General features: G+C 41.3%; 1 protein-coding gene and 1 long non-coding RNA gene across 5 annotated transcripts in view; one reads left to right on the top strand and one right to left on the bottom strand.

Annotated features, from left to right (window-relative positions):
• Positions 1 to 5,213, bottom strand: part of LOC111741142 — a 49,752-nt gene extending 44,539 nt beyond the window's left edge. For all 3 annotated transcript variants that reach the window (XR_002780904.1, XR_002780906.1, XR_002780905.1), the window contains exon 1: positions 4,442 to 5,213. This is a non-coding gene — a long non-coding RNA (uncharacterized LOC111741142). The remainder of the gene's footprint in view (positions 1 to 4,441) is intronic.
• A 129-nt stretch (positions 5,214 to 5,342) lies between these two features.
• On the top strand, positions 5,343 to 11,299 carry CDKN2AIPNL (CDKN2A interacting protein N-terminal like). 2 transcript variants are annotated; one of them, XR_895999.2, is made up of 4 exons: positions 5,343 to 5,622; positions 6,920 to 7,019; positions 10,887 to 11,199; positions 11,252 to 11,299. XR_895999.2 is itself a non-coding variant. In XM_011362315.2 (3 exons), the coding sequence occupies exons 1-3, from the start codon at positions 5,384 to 5,386 to the stop codon at positions 10,896 to 10,898; spliced, it is 351 nt and encodes a 116-aa protein (XP_011360617.1). In that variant the 5' UTR covers positions 5,343 to 5,383; the 3' UTR covers positions 10,899 to 11,299. The 2 variants fall into 2 exon arrangements, 1 of the variants encoding a protein (XP_011360617.1); XM_011362315.2 differs by having other exon boundaries at positions 10,887 to 11,299.
• Positions 11,300 to 16,970: the final 5,671 nt, after the last annotated feature.

The raw sequence follows: 16,970 nt of genomic DNA, 5'->3' as shown, positions 1-16,970 counted from the left end.
GAAAGAAGAGGAAGAGGAAGGAGAAATAAGGAGAAGAGAAAAAAAGGAGAAAAAAGAAAGAAAGAAAAGAAGGTGTGGTGGTTTGAAATACATTCATTTGACACCCCATTCAAAATGTGGAGCCTAATTCTCTTGCCCCTGAATGTGTACTGGACTTCGTGACTGACTTCTAATGCATAGAATAAGTTAGAAATGATGGCATATGACCTATGAGTCCATGTCATGGATGATATTGTGGCTTCTGCCTTCCTCTTTCTTGGTCCACTTACTCTAAAGCAAGACCCCTCTGCCATGTGAGGACACTCAAGCAGCCCCATGGAGAGGTCCATATAGTGCAAAAGTGAGACCTGTGGCAAACAGCCATGTAAGTGAGCCATCTTGGAGGTGGCGCCTTTACTCCTAAACAAGCCTTCACACACATGAAGCATCAGTCAACAATGAATTGAAACCTCATCAGAGACCCCAAGCTAAGCCCCTTCTGCATTCCTAATTTAAGTCATTAAATTTAGGAATAATTTGTTATGCAGCCACATAACTAATACAGAAGGCAAAATAAAGTCATTTTTAGATTGACAAAAAGTGAGCATGCCACTGGCAGACCTGTACTAAAGAAAACGCTAACAAAACTTTCAGGTAGAAGGAAAATGAAACCAGATTCAAACTAAGAGATAGAGAAGAAATGAAGAATAAAATGGTAAATATGCATACAAATCTAATAGTTCACTGGATTTTAAAATATACCACATCAGTAAGACTTAAATAAAAGGAGAGATGTACCATGATTATAGATTGGATGATTCAATATTGTTCAATGTTAATTCTCCCCAAATTGATCCATAGATTCAATACGATTCCAATTAAAATCCCAGCAGCCTGTTTTTCTAGAAATTGGCAAACTAATGCTAAATTTTGTATTGAAAAGCAATAAACTGAAATAGCTCAAAAAATTTCGTAAAAGAACACAATTGGAGGACTCAAATGATCTGATATTAAGACTATAAAGCTACAGTCAGGTTGGCAAACTATGGCCCGTGGGCCAAATCTAGCCTGCAGTCTACTCTTAAAAAGCCCACAAGTTAAAAATGCTTTCTTACATTTTTAAACAATTTAAAAAGAAACAAAGAAAAGTATGCAACAGGGATTATATGTAGCCCACTCTTTATAGAAAAAGTTGGCTAACACTTGAGCTACAGTAATCAAGACGGTATGGTATTGATAAAAGGATAGACACATAGACCAATGGAACAGAATAGAGAGTCTAGAAAGAGACTCACCACATATATGGCCAATTGATTTTTGACAAAGGTATCAAGGTAATTGAACGAAAAAAGGATAGTTTTTTCAAAAAATTGTACTCGACCAATTAATTACACAACCATATGCAAAAAAAAAAAAAGAGAGAGAGAGAGAAAGAATCTCAAACTACGTTTGGAGGTAATTCTCCATGGGTATCTCATGTTCCTGAACACTGTAAGAATTAGATACTAACTCTCCTTTTGCTCCAGACTGTCTTTTCAAGGATATTTGCCCACAAAACAGCCTAGAGATAATGTCTACCTCTAGAGCAAAGGGCAAGTTTGTTTACTGTCCAGATAAAAAGGTAATATATTGCTCTGGGGCAAAATTTGGGCAGGTTTGCTTGCTGTCCTTTATAAAAAATTGATATTCCCTAAGCTTGTGGTTCTTCAGCTGTGATACAGACCTACTGTGTGAACTTGTTTGTACTCATCCACCTGGGCCTTTTGGCATAACCGCTGTGGAACTTGAAGGACAAGGAGAGCCAATGTGAACATGAAGCTCATGCTACCTGTTGTGCTGTAATAAAGTTCTTTGTCTCTGTCTTAGGAGGCTTATGTCCAGCATCCATTGAACTGTGGCAGGGTAATTTGTTAGCTTGCAAGTAGGGTAAAATCTTATATCCTTTTTTACTGCTCTTGACAACCCATGTCTTGTATCATATACAAAAATTTACTTGAAATGAATTATAGACCTAAATGTAAAATCTAAAACTATAAAACTTCTGGAAGAAAACAGAAAATCTTTGTCATTAGATTAGACAAAGATTTCTTAGGCAGGACCAAAAAGTGACTCATAAAAGAAAAAATAAATTGGACTTCATCGAAATAAAAACTTCCTCCTCAAAAGATACTTAGGATTGTTAGGGCAGTAAAACTATTCTGTGTGTTACTATAATGGTGGATATATGTCTTTATATATTTGTCAAAATCCATAGAACATACAACACCAAGAGTGAACCTTAATGTAAACTATGGACTTGGGATGATAACGATGTGTCAGTTCAACAACTATACCACTCTAGAGTGAGAATTTGATAGTGGAGGAGTGTGTGTGTGTGTGTGTGTGTGTGTGTGTGTGTGTGTGTGTGTAGTGGTGGTGGTGGTGGGCCATATGGAAATTTTCCATATTTTTCTCTCAACTTTTCTGTAAACCTAAAACTCCTCTAAAAATAAAGTCAATTAAAAAGGGCAAGGAATCTGAATAGACATTTCTCCAAAGAAGATATACAAATGGCCAATAAGCATATGAAAGATGCTCAGTATCATTAGTGCATAGGGAAAAACAAAATAAAACCACAACGAGATACCACTTTGTACCCACTAAAATGGTTATAATCAAAAAAGGGGAAAATAATGTGTTGATGAGGATGTAGGAAAATTGGAAATCTCCACTGCTGGTAGAAATGTAGAATGGTATAGATGCTGTGTAAAACAATCTGTAAGTTCTTGAAAAAGTTAAACATAGATCAAGCCATCCACTATATATCCAAGAAAGTTGAAAACATATGTCCACACAATAATTTGTATGTGAATATTCATAGCAGCATTATTCATAGTAGGCAAAATGTAGAAACTACCCAAGAGTCTAGCAACTGATGAATGGATAAACAAAAGGAGGTGTATTCATATGATGGAATATTATTCAATCATGAAAAGGAATGAAGTACTGACAATGCTACATGGATAAACCTAGAAAATATATAAGTGAAAGAGCCGGTCATAAAAGATCACATGGTGTATGATTCCACTTATTTTAAATATGCAAAATAGGAAATCTATATAGACAAAAAGTAGCTTATTGTTGCCAGAGGCTGGAGAGAAAGGGGAGTGGTTGCTAATGGGTATGAGCTTTCTTTTTGAGGTGGTAAAAATGTCCCATATTTGTGTTAATGGTTGCACAAATATGGGACTAAACCAAAATCACTGAATTATATACTTCAAATGGGCGAATTTTATAGTATGTGAATTGCATCTCAACAAAGATGCTTAAAAAAATGAGGTAGGAAAACTGATCCATCTATACAAGTAAAAGCTCCACTCTGTGAAAAGCTGAATCATAAAAACAAATTAGAAACAATAAACTGGGCAGTAATTTGACACAGGATCCTATAAAATGTTAATACTAACATTTCTAGACTACTTCATATTTTGAAAGCTTATTATTAAAAAATACCTATTTGTGCACTTTGGGGTTCTTATAACCTACATGCATGTCTCAGTATGTTTATATGTTGGTACATATATGCTTATGTCCCATTAGTGTTAAAGATGATGCTAAATAAGCTACTTTCTGGATGACCCCTTAGCTTTTTCGCACCTCCCCCTTTCCGCCCCCAACCCATGGTGTGTAGCTGCAGCCGCTGGTCACAGATCCCAGGTTCCTATTTCTCGGCCAGCCTCTCCACCGCATAATTCTCTGACCAAGAATTTGGTTCAGAGAACGCTTATCAACATCAAGTATTTTTCAAAGTTTGGTCAGCCTCAGGTGAATCGATTACTTAGGGCCTTGGCTCTGAGCATCCAGAGATGGGCCTGGGAATCTGCTATTTTATCAGGCTCCTCAGGAGATGTGATTTGTACCATTTTGGGGGTCCCAGCTCCGGGCACCTATTTCTGATTGCTGTAGAGAAGCTGAGTCTGGATTTAGTTTCATAGCCCTGTTCACTTTCTCTCTGCTCACCAGGGTGAGAATAGCATGCCTCCCTTTTGTTAAAAATAATGAGATGTTACTGGGCCTGGTGCTGGATCTGGAAGCACAGTCTACTCATTAAGACTGCCTGGTATTTCCATTTTGCCTGGGGTTTCTGCCTGCTGGGGACCCTGATGTCCTATCAGAAGCTGCAGAAGCAGCAGAGAACACAGTTAGCTCTGCCCTTGAGCTCCACTCACAACATAGGGCCTACACTGGAGCCCTGAATCCTGAATTCAAGGCCCAGCTCTGTACTCTATCCCACAGCTGATGGGGAATGATGAGGAAGCCTATTAGGTGAAGAAGAACTCAAGGCTGCTGGAGGCTCAAGTGATTTCCTTGTTACTGTACTTGAATGCTTTCAAGGATGGGAAATGCACCACTTAAAACAGAGCTTTTCTGTCTCTCAGGTAGTTTGTTACCTGACCCTAAACAAACATTCTCGCCAGCTCACCTGCTCATCTCTGGACTCATCCATTCTGGCTCCTTCCAATCTCTTTTGGAAACACAGGCATCACTGCTCTGGTTAAAATCCATCAGTGGCTCCACATTCCCCTTAGGACCTACCATGGCCTACTGGTCTTTGTGGCCTCATCTGCTCTGTGATCCCTTATTCTTGGACCTTGTCACCCAGCTCTTGTAGTTCCCTTACCAGGACAGGCTCTGTCTTGCCATGGCCTACTCCTATTTATGTAGTTATCTCCTGTTCACGTCTCAGCTCTCCAGCATCATTTCCCTGACCCCCGCATCTCAGCCAGATCCCTTGTTTACTCATGCTCCTAGCACTCTGGGCCTCTCCTTATGAAAATTTGTCAACACTGACATTTTTCACTTGAGCAATTAGATATTTCACTAATGTCTGCCTCCCTTGGATATAGTAAAGTTCATTAGAGCAGGGCTCTGAGTTTGCTCTCACTGCATCCCCAGCACTTGGCAAAGAGCCTGGCAGGTATTTAACTGGATGGATGACTCGCTCTGAGAAGGTGGGCCACAACCTGGGTAGGGTGTTGGGACCTGTGGGAACCAATGATAGACCCGGAGCAGCTACACATATAAGTCCTCAGAACTGGGGGAATTCGTCTGCGAGCCGGGTGCCCAAGAACCCCCAGGGAAAGAACACAGCACAGTTCTGGCTGGTATCCAACTGTCGAATGGGAGAGGGGCGCCCGGTGCCGTGGTTGGGGGCCTCAGTTTCCCTACCGGTTCCCCGCGGGGTCGACCGCCCCTGCGCCCAGGAGCCACGGAGCTGAGGTGGTCTGAGGGGCCGGGCCAGTCAGGCCGCCGCGCCCGGCGAGGGCGCTCCAGGCCGGTCCTCTGGAGCAGTCGCGCGCCGCCGGGGCCCCTCTAGCCGCGGGGAGGTGGCGCAGTGCGTGTCGGGAAGGCGGCGGAGGGCGCCATGGTGGGTGGCGAGGCTGCCGCAGCGGTGGAGGAGCTGATTTCGGGGGTGCGGCAGGCGACTGACTTTGCCGAGCAGTTCCGCTCCTACTCGGAGAGCGAGAAGCAATGGAGGGCCCGCATGGAATTCATCCTGCGCCACCTGCCCGACTACCGCGACCCGCCCGACGGCGGCGGCCGCCTGGACCAGCTGCTGTCCCTCTCCATGGTCTGGGCCAACCACCTCTTCCTGGGTTGCAGGTGCGGACCCCTGCCGGCCGTCTGATTCGACCCCCTGTCTTCCGACCTGCCGCCCTCGCCCAGGGCTGACCCCGCCTCCTACCTCCAGCCGCACTGGCCAGGCCTATTATGGCTGATCCCCACCCCAGCCAGCCCTTGGAAAGATATTTAACCTTTCTGAGCCTCAGTTTTCTCATTTAGAGAGTGAGTTGTGATGACTACAATATTAAAGGGTGAAAAACACTTAACAGGTTGCCACCTAGCAACAGCACAATACATGCTGAGCGCCAAACTTGCCATTGTTATTTGTGTTGCCAGTATGAGCTCAAACCATCAGTTTTGCAGTGTATTTTAAGTCCATTAGCTCCTTTCACTCACATAGCAAATGCAGAGATAGAAATTGAGACCGCCAATTTACATACGGTGAAGCTGAGAGAGGGGAAGTGATATCCCAAGGAAGGGCCTTGCAGCTTCAGGCAGGATTGATGGATTTTACGATTTATGGCTGGATGTAATATGTGGCTCTTGCCTTTTTCTCCTCACTCCCCAGTTGGCTGGACCCTGAGCAAGAGCCAGCCTTCGCCTCACTGCTTTCCTCTTACGAAAATAACAGATGCCTTGCACCCCTCCCTCCTACCCCACCATGAAGGTGGTAGCAAATCTTGAGGCTCCCACGTTCTTTTATTTTAGCTTTTCCTGAAATTGTATTAGGATGAGATGACTTGGCTTAGTCCTGCTTTCTGTGCTCCTTGTGGCTATCTGACTCTGGTCACATGGCTCCTCTAGCCCTAAGCCACCTGGTTTTGATTTCACATGTTAGGAGTTATTAGAACAGGATTTTGAGAAGCAGCACCATTTGCATCCATCCTTTTTCTCTGTCTCCTAGGTGCCCCTGGAAATTGTAGTTAACAGGATCCAAGATTCAGCAAATGTCAGAAAAGTGGAAGAATAAACAAATAATGTTATTTTCATTAGACCAACATTCCATGTGTTCAAAAACTAAAAATTTTTTGGCCCTCATACCATATCCACGAATATGTACTGCCAGATGTACAGCGCCTCTATTTTTGTAAATCTTTTGTTTGTTTTGTAAATTTGAAACACCTGCTCTATTGGCATTCCTAGAGCCACTTTTGTATCCCCAAGTGGGAAGAACTGTTAACTAACCTGCTGCTGAACATGTATTGGTTTTCCCCTGTAGTATCAAATCAGTCCTCTGAGTTGAGTTTACAGTCCATTTGCCTGCAATTTCTTGTTAGCGCCATACTAACAAGTAATTCTTCCAAGGTTCTTAACCTTACTACTCTTTATTGTGCAGTTACAACAAAGACCTTTTAGAGAAGGTGATGGAAATGGCTAATGGGATTGAAGTGGAAGACCTGCCACAGTTTACTACCAGAAGTGAATTAATGAAAAAGGTAAATAGGATTTCCAAGTACATTTGAAATGGTACAGTTAAAGGCCCCTGTATGTATGATGAAATATTCTATGAGTATATATTGTTTCCTGAATGTTTGTTTACTATCCCAAAGATCTAAACTCTTTCATTTTTATTTCTCCGTAATTGGTATAAACCTTTATATCTAGATAACAACACAGAATGATAAATTATGCATTGTTGGTGGAGTAACATACAAACCTAACCTCTTCAGTTCCTCTAGGAACATTGTTCTGACCTTTTTGCTTGATTTTTGAAGAAAATATTGGCTAAAGTGCTACAATTTCCCACTTATTAAAAAATCTGGTTGGTAACATTAACTCATTCTTAACCCAAAAGGTGAGAGACTGACTAGTGTTGTTTGGCCTCTCCGATTTGCTGATGGGAATGTAGATGGGTTAATGTCCACACATCATAGCTGTTCTGTATTCTGTAGGGTTTGATATGAGCCCGTGGATTTTTTACATTGTGAGCTGTTGCCTGTAGAACCTTGTATCTGGATCCCGGGGCCGGGCTGTGGAGAGTGTGGCAGAAAGAAGCTGAGATGGTGAGGCTGAGCTACCCAGCTGTTTTTCAGAATCTCCCAAGACATGCTCTTCATCATTTGTCTAGGTCTCCCAAAGTTTGTTTCTTTGTCACTTTACTTGGGCCTCTTTTTGAAGGTTCTTGAGGGGATGCCTAGAGTTTTAGTCTTTCTAACTCCAAAACCTACTATAGCATAATCCAGAGAAGGTGCTCAGAAAATGCTTACAAAATTGACCAAAACAATAAATTAAAAGGCTGCTGGCCTCTTTCTTAGTTCTGCCCTCAGAAACAGGTAAGCCCTTGTCTCATTCTAGTTGGGTCTTATTTTGGAAGGCAGGGCATATAAAGAGTTTCCCTTCTGTGCGACTGGTTGGATCCCCTCATGTAATACTTTAAAAAAATCTCTGGGCAGTCAGTCCTTCAGTGCCCCAGAGTGATGAGGTTCCTCGGGCCTAGGTAGGGGGTGGCTAGATAGTTGCTGGCTGCCTGAGTGTACCCTGTGAGGGAGAGGCAGGCAGAGAATAGGGTGAACCTTTATTTCCTAACTGCGTGTGGCAGATTCTTTCCTTGTTTTACTCCTAAGGTATTCTGCCCTCCCTAAGATCTTTCACATCAATTTTCTATTACAGTATACTTCTCTGCCTTGTATGTAGCTGTACACTTTCCAGTCATGCTGGGCTATTTGAGATCAGATCACTTCATGATATTTGGGCTGCAGCCTCCAGGAGAGACTAAAATGGTTTCGTAATTGATATGCATATCCTTAACATCCATAGACCACTGTGAGGAAGTGTATGTGTGTTGAGAGGAAAGATCTCTTTAAACTGTTATACACTGTAAAGGGATCCCTGCCCTGGAATGTTTGTTTTTGACACTGTCATTACACAATAGTACCCTCCTGAGAAGAGTCCTCAGGCATGAACCTGGCATCTTTGAAACCAGCTTTGCCATCATACTAAACATTAGCACCTAACTACCTGGAAGAAGCCTGCAGGAAGCCTATACTTCTGTAGTCCTTTGGTATTACATGTATTTCAGCTTCCTTCAAATATAACTTACGTTTTCTCAGTAAGTAACCAAATTTAATCTTAGACTGTTGATGCCACTGAAAATAAAACTCAAGTTGATGCTGAAAAGTGAGGTACTTAGAGGGCACGCAGTTTTGCCAGTTGTTAAGACTCTTCTAGGCAAGCCCATCCTGAGAATGAGTCATCTGATCCGTGTGCCATGACAGATTTGGGCGATGTTGAAGGTTGTCCCTTCTCCATTGAAGGCTACCTTGAGAGCCCACTGGAAAGAGAGCCATGGGGACTTTGCAGCAGTTCTTTTGTGTCTTGCTTGAGGTTTTTACATGTAATAGATGCTGGTAAACCTTAAGCAACATTGCCAGCCCAGAAACAAACAAAAAAACCCTTGATGTTGAGCCATGCACCTGAAAATGTCTGTTGTAGTTCTGCCCAGAATTGATCTTTAGCTCTAAAATTGGACTTTAGTTGGGTTTTAAAGCTAGCTACCAAGTAGAAATGAATCACCTGGCATTGTTGGTATCTTAGGACTAGACAATGAAGATGACTTAGGGACATTAGCTCTTTAAGATTTTAAAAATACTTTATGGCTATTCTGCAGTTTTGGGGCAAGTACATCTCTGCGGTTTGTCCAACTTTTTTGTAAGAAAATAAATGAGCTTTGGCCTCTGGTGGTATTTGTCAAACAGTTGCAGCATATGCTTTTTCTTTTGAAAGAAGGGGATTTAGTCACAAATATATTGAACAAACAATCTTAATTATCTAACAGTCATCCCTAATTACCTACCTACCAGCAGCCTTTGTGGTTGACCAGCTCTACCCATTAATAAGCAATAATTAACAAATGAGTAGCAGCTCTCTCAGGAAGGGTGTCATTACTATGACTGTCAGAGTTAATGTTTCCAAGGCATTGTCTTAAGAAGAAAAAGGAGTGATTGACTAGGAAGCTGTCATTATTGGCCCAAAGAATTTGTCAGCTTAATTACTTGTCCATTTTCCTTGAAAACATTTTTATCCAAGAGGGAAAATGGCAGAATAGAAAGTGACTATATGAAATGTGAAAGAGAAGTTAGAAAAACAAGTTTGCCTGCATTGCAGGAGGTTCTTTATTTCTGGATTATGTCCAGTCTTGGCAAGCTCGAAGGTAATGGAGCAGCCATACCCTTGATGGAAGGAGATGTGGTTCTAAGGTGACAAGTATTTGTATTCAAAAAAAAAAAAAATTCAGCCTATCAGATTAGTAAAATCAAGTTTTGTCTTGTATCCCCAAGATAAATGCTCAGTGGAACTACCTTTTCCCTTTATTCACTAGAAGCCGGGAAACCTGTCTCATCCCACAGGCCAGTCTGTTGCCTGGAGCCCAGGATGAATGAATCATTTGCCAACTTGTGTCAAAGACCATACTTGCAGCAACCAAAGCCAGTGGCAGCTGTTGTGCTGCTATAATCTTGGTCTGTCTGATCAGAAATTTGAGAGACAGCTTAGGGAATCTCCTTCCCTTTGGCCTAAAGATGGTTTTTTTAGGTCATACTGCATTCTCCTAAAAGTAGAAAGACCTTATATTTTGCTTTTGCTGAGGAATTTTGCTTTTTTCATTTCTCAAAGACTAGAGCAATAGGTTTGGCTAGGAAATAGGTCATACCTTGAAAACTCTGATTACTAAAAAGACTCAGGTTGATTCATTCACACTGCTAAATGTTAAGGAAATCCATTCAAATACAAGGTGACAGCCAAAATGATTTCTTCACACCCTGCTTAAAAGTTGTCTAAAGCCAAGTTTAAATTTATCAAAGGTGCTAGAGAGAACCCAGAAAGAATGTATCTGTTTTGCTTTGCCACTATTTGAAGACAAGCATTTACAGTTTCTAATAGTGTGAAATCCAGAAATACTTAACCTTCACATCTCCTAAATATTCTGACTTGATGTGAAATGTTGTGAATTACTACCTGGATTCAACTAATTTTAATTTAGAACAATAAGTGTTTGTGTGATTCTGCTTTTAGAACCCTTCATTGTGGAACATGCCAGGAAAAAGTTATATTTTAAGTATTTCTGTTATCACTTTAAATTGTGAACATTTATAGATCACAGATGACAAGACAAAAAAAATAGGTTCTGACTTTCAGATGGATGGGATGGTCAGTGTTCCGCTGATTTTTTTTTCGTATGTAGTAAAATAGTAATAATTTGAGTCTACTCACCATGTAGGTCATACATAAGTATTGCATCACTGCTATATTTTATGAATCTGATTCACTAGACTGCATAGCTATATAACCTTTTTTTTTCCTCCCAGCATCAAAGCTAAGGCAGAAGATTCATCATATTTTCATCATCAACTACAGGCTCAAAAGGAGGCTGGGACAAATGTGACATTGACCGCAGCAGCTGTTAAGACTCCTGGTATCACCAAAATGTAGGAAAGAGGCAGCTGGAATGAAAGTGTCAATTTAAAAGTTCTTATTCTTCAAGTAGCTAGCTATCATTGTAAAAGAATGCATGGATATTTACATATTTATAAACTATATCCTCTTTTTTATTTTGTTTTTGAATATCAGTTGAACTTTTTGTTAAAAATGCATATTTTTTTTATGTTGATGTAATGGCAGGTGGATTTTACTATTTTGGATTTCTCAACAATGTACCTTGATGTAATGGCAGGTGGATTTTACTATTTTGGATTTCTCAACAATGTACCTTTAAATGTGACTGTTTTATAGTCTTTTTTTTTCCCCTACTGAGGCAAACCAGATCCCTTATTTTCTTATTTCTACCTGAAATTTATGCCATCCATATATCCCAGTACCACACACACTCATCTTTTTTAAAGAGATGAGTGAGAGTCAAACCACAAGCCTCGGGTACCCATCAGTTCATGGGAAGAGGCGCCCTACCAAAAAAAAATAAAAATCTGCCTTTATTTTAAAACTAACTGACAAGATTCCACAGCTTGGTCCAGGCAGTCAGTCGATCTATAGATTCTCTAGAAGTTCTCCCAGGCTGCCGATTAAAGCCCATATTCTCTTCTTCTGGAGGGAGCCTGAGGCCGTGGTCTTCTAGACTTGAGTTGCCATGCACATGGCCTCTCAGGAAATATTTTAGTGCAGTGCTGCTTTGCTCTGAAATTCTGGTATTAATTTTACTCTTTTAGTTAATATATCTTCTTTATCCTTTCCCTGTTCCTCTTTCGTGCTTAGTACCCACTACTAAGTACTTATCTCTAGCCATAAATACTGAGAGAGGGACTTCATTTGGGGGACAGCAATGTAATAGCCAATCACAGCAGGATTCACTCATGGTGCTTGGTCTTGTGGATAGTGGTGAATAAGATGGTGGATCCTTCCTTAGCTTAATTTACTGGTAAACTCAGGTAATTGAACAACCAGAAGTGCTGAAGAGAGCTGGCTGTGGGAGCACGGTGTCTGTGGGCAGAGAAGTGAGATGACTCTTGCCCATGGTGCAAGGCTAAGGCCAGGCTGCACACCTTAAATGGGCCACATCTCTGTGCAGCTTCTGTCTCTAAATCTTTTGTGACCAGTAGGGTAGACCAATGAAGAATCAGGATCTCTGGTCTAAAACCCTGGACAAGCCACTTCTGTCCCCAAGCCTTACTTGGAAAATGGAGATCATAGAAATAGCTCCCACAAAGAGCTGTGGTGAGAATTAAGATGTCAGGGGGCCAGGCATGTGCTTGGTGAGCCTTAGCTGCTGCTTTTCCTCCAATGTACCCTAGGCTCTTTCCAGTCTCATGATTTGTACAGATTTGTGAGGCTTAAAAAAACAAATTATAAAGTAAAAAAATCAGTGTGATTATTCACTTTTAAAATGCATTTTCCATAGGTTTCTCATCATGGATTCTATTTTCCCTGTAAGATAGAGTGTCCCAATAAAATAATATCCTGTATCCATTGCATACCTCAACCTTAAATTGTGGACGGATCATCCTCCTGCCCCAATCTCCTTCAGTTTATTTTTGAAGACTTCTCTGATTAACCAAAATCAAAATTTCTGATACCATTTTCTAATGGGTATTCTCTCATTATTTCCTCAGTTTAAGCTGCCTCTGTTTTTCTTTTTGTCTTACCTTTATTTTTTTAAATTATTTTTTTCTATATTTTAATTAGTTTCAAGTATACAGTACATTGGTTAGACATCTATATAGTTCATAAAACGATCTCCCCAATTACTCCCTCCCCCACCGACCCTCCCTCTAGCCAACGTATTAATGCTAACTGCAATCCCTATGTGGTGCTCCCCATCCTTGTGACCATCTATCAACTACTAGTTTGTACTTCTTTAACCCTTCACTCCATTCTCCCAGCCCCGCAAACTCTCCTCTGTTCATCACCAAATTATACACTATATTTGCAAGTCTGTTTTTGATTAGTTTGTTCTTTTTATTCCTTAGATTCCACATATAAGTGAAATCATATAGTGTTTATCTTTCTCTGTCTGACTTAAATACCTTCTAGGTCCATCAAAGCAATATCTTTTTCCATCCCCTTCCTTTTAGTCTGTGTCTTTTAATCTGAAGTGAGTCTCTTGTAGGCAACATGTAGGGGTCTTGTTTTCCCTTCCCTTCATCCACTCTTTTAGTTGGAGCACTTAATTCTTTTCCATTTGAGGTACTTATTGATAGGACTGTAGTTGTTACTATGCTTTATTCCTGTTTTTGATACACGTTTTTTCTTTTTAAAGAAGTCCCTCCAACATTTTCTGTAATACTGGCTTGGTGGTGATAAATTCCTTTAGCTTATTTTTGTCTGGGAAGCTCTTTATCTGTCCTTCAACTCTAAATGATAGCTTTGCTGGATAAATTATTCTTGGTTGTAGATCCTGGGTCTTCATCCTGTCGAGTATTTTTTGCCAAGCCCTTCTGTCCTGCACAGTTTCTTTTGAGAAGTCAGCTGCCAGTCTTAGGGGTTTTCCCTTATAAGTAACTATGTTTTTCTCTTGCTGCTTTTAATATTGTCTTTGTATTTAGCCTTTGGCATTTTAATTATGACGTGTCTTGGTGTGGGCCTCTTCAGATTCCTGATTTTTGGAATTCTCTGAGCTTCCTGGAGTTTTATGTCCATTTCCTTCACCAGGTTAGGGAAGGTTTCCATCATTATTTCTTCAAACAGCTGTTCAACATCTTGATTTTCTTCAGTTACGCCAATCAGACGGATATTTGGACCCTTAATAGTGTCCCATATGCTCCTTATTTTTATAGTCTTGGCATCTCATCTCTTGCCATTCAGATTGCATGTCCTTGGCTTTCCCATCCTCTAGATAGGGCATTTGATCCTTTTCTTTATTTACTTTGTTTATTCCATTTAATATACTTCTCATCTCAGATAATGTGTTCTTCATTTCAGACTGGTTCCCTTTTATAATTTCCATTTTCATTTTTATGTTTATGAAGTTCTCACTGAATTTATCTATACTTCTTCCCAAAAGTTCATTGAGCATCTTTATAACCGGTGTTTTAAACTCTGCATCTGTTAGATTACTTGACTCCATTATATCTGGATCACTGTTCTGTTCTCATATGGTTTCTGCTTGTCTTCCCATTTTGGCTGCCTTTCTGTGTCTGTTTCTGTGTACTAAGCAAAGCTCCTAAGTCTCCCGGTCTTATTAGTGTGGATTTGTGAGGTAGGTTTCCAGTGGCACAGTCCTTGGAGGGGTTCCGCTGCAGGCCAAATTTAGCCCAAGCCTCTGCCCCTCCAGGGCCACCAGTGAAGATTCAACAGGCAATCCACAGATGCTGTGCTTATAGTTTCCTCACAAGGCCACACCAGAAACTGGAGCCAGCTGCCTCTAGTGTGAGTCTAGGTGCTGCTCAGCAAAGAGCACCTGACTCGCTGAGGATACACCTGGATGTGGCTTGAGTAGGGCCGTGAGTTGGGGGAGGTGGGTTTCAGGGAATCCTCTGGGTGGAACAATCTGTTATCCAGTTTGATGACATCTTGGCTATGGCCACGTTGTGTCCGATGCACTGGAAATGGGGAGGGTTCAATAGAGAACAATGGATACCAGCACTTCTGTACAGTGTCTCACCTCGGCCCTCACTCTGACATTGTCTCCCTGTAAGTCCCTGGTGCCCGCTACGTGCAGCCGAATGGGCAATGATGCTCAGAGCGAGCAGGTCTGTCACCATGAAAATCTGCTTGCGGACATGGCCCCTTTAAGAGGTGTCTGCTGCTGCTGCAGCCTCCATCTCACTTAGCCACTGGAGACCAAGCAGCCCCGCATCCTCTCACCGTCCTACCTTCTGCTGTTGCAGGGTGATTTCTTGGATTTTACAGTTTTTTTCCTCTAGATCCCAGGCAATTTTTCCTTGCTGCAGCTCCTTGTTTCTGTCACAACTTTGTTTGCCAGAGGGATGAATACAGCCTGTATCATTTACACCATTTTTTTTTCCTCCTCTGTCTTAACCTTTACAACCTTTGTGGCTATCTTATAAAATTAACCAGTATTTTATAATTTCATCCTTTGTTTTTCTGGAATAGAAATCTAATTTTTTTTTGCATTGCAGCACTCCCTGAGGTGTAGGTAAAATGGCCCACTCAACTTTCAAACAGGAGCTCACACCAGATACAAGCTAAAAGATACCGGCCCCTTTATCCATATGGTCCTACCCAGATGGGTGAGGGTCAAGTGAGATTTTAGAAAGGGACACAGTAAAGTATTACCCGTTAGGTAATGACTAGGAGAGCATCTTTTTCTGTTATAGACATAAGTCTCAATACCTGTGAGAAGCAAGTACTAATGGAACAGTTTAGGGTGCTTAGTTAATAGTGATGCCTTTTCGTGTTATCCAGAAAATTGCTTTTTGAAACATTCTTAGAGCCTGTGGCCCATGTGATCTACCATTGGAGAGGAAAGGATTCCCTCTGAACTATGCCAAGATCCACTTGGACCTATGGCTTACCTATTCCATGGGCACTGGGAGGAATCACACTATCAATTGCCCGTGCTTCAGTGCTTTGTTATTTGTAGTAAATGGCCATGAAAATACACTTTGTTGCATCTGGATTGATATTTATATTACCCTACATGTCAGGTAATTTGGTGCTTCCCAACTGTCCAGCTCTAAAATCTCTGCTGGACACCCAGCAGAGGAAGAGAGTGTCAACTTCTGGGATCTGGGGCCTTTCATCTAGTTATGTCATCTAGTCATGGCTCTCATTCTTGACTAGTTTAAGGACACCTTTCGGTTGGAGTAAACATAAATCTGAAGAGGCAAGAGTTTTAGAACCTAAATAGAATTTTGGTCATATGGAAATTGCTAAAAAATATCTTCCCTCATGAGGACACACAAACTCTGGGTTTGCCTGGCTTTACATTAAAGGGAGAGCATGCAACAAAACCTATTTTTTATTTAAATAAAAAGCAAGCCAGGAAAGGTGGTTTCTTCTCCAAAGTTTACTCTTGTCCCTTCAAAGAAATGATTCCCGGGGCTAGGGTGGCAGTGTTGGCTGCCCTTCTCATTTTGGTTTGGAAGATTTTCTCACAATGCCAGCAGAGTGCTTTGCACATACTTTTGTCAGAGATGGAGGTGGGCCTGAAGCTTGCCTATGGACAAGAGGTGGTGGCAACACTTGAACAGATGCCCTTTGAAATCAAAAGTAAACACTGAAACTTTTAAGCTCCCATTAGGTGGAGCTAATTCTTACCTATTCTAGACCTGAGCATGTGAACCAGAGCTTTTCCTTGACAGTGCTGTCAGAAAGGGGGCCTCCCTCTTTAGAATATAAGCCAGGTGGCCCAGTCCAAATCCCATCTTTCTTTCCCAGCCTAGGAAAAGTAGGCTAACAAACCGAAACTGTCTGTGAATTTGGCCCTCCAACCTATTTGCCTAGGAGAAACATGCCGTTGGGGGCCTGAGGCAGGTCTTGGTACCTAACAGTGAAGCAATTATGAGTAAGGTCAACCTTAAACTGGTGGGCCCAGTGACTAAAGCTCTTGCTTTGTTGTGAATGCTAGTACTAAATTAACCAGTATTTTATAATTTCATCCTTTGTTTAAGGCTGCATTTTCCTTCCCCTTTGACATTTTCTTATATTAAGAATGTTTTACTGAACCTAGTAGTAGATGTGAACTGGTAGATAATTCCCCGAGTTATTTCACCTCAGTGAAGGGATCTGTAAAGTGGGTATGATTCCTACTTTAATCTTTACTGGAGGATGCAGTGGAAAATATTTCATGTTCTGCGAAAGTACCTAGTACTTACTGAACTCTCCCTGCTTCATTCCTGCCCTACTTTCCTTTTGAGGCCAAGCTGGGAGGATATTAAGTTTCAACTAACTTAAATTTACATGAAAGAAAAATGAGCACTCACAATCACCCCACCAGACCAGGCTCCATTCCCAGAACTGCAAAAGGACAGATCTTT

This window comes from Pteropus vampyrus, unplaced genomic scaffold, assembly GCF_000151845.1.
Source record: "Pteropus vampyrus isolate Shadow unplaced genomic scaffold, Pvam_2.0 Scaffold74, whole genome shotgun sequence".
NCBI lineage: Eukaryota > Metazoa > Chordata > Mammalia > Chiroptera > Pteropodidae > Pteropus > Pteropus vampyrus.
Note: the sequence above shows the minus strand (reverse complement) of the source record. Positions and strands in the feature narration are given on the sequence as shown.

What these genes read in the sequence shown, in the direction of transcription:
- CDKN2AIPNL (XM_011362315.2), top strand. Translation starts at nt 5,384, where the DNA reads ATGGTGGGTGGCGAGGCTGCCGCAGCGGTGGAGGAGCTGATTTCGGGG. An exon ending in CACCTCTTCCTGGGTTGCAG is followed by an intron (nt 5,623 to 6,919) that starts GTGCGGACCCCT and finishes TTTATTGTGCAG; the next exon opens with TTACAACAAAGACCTTTTAG.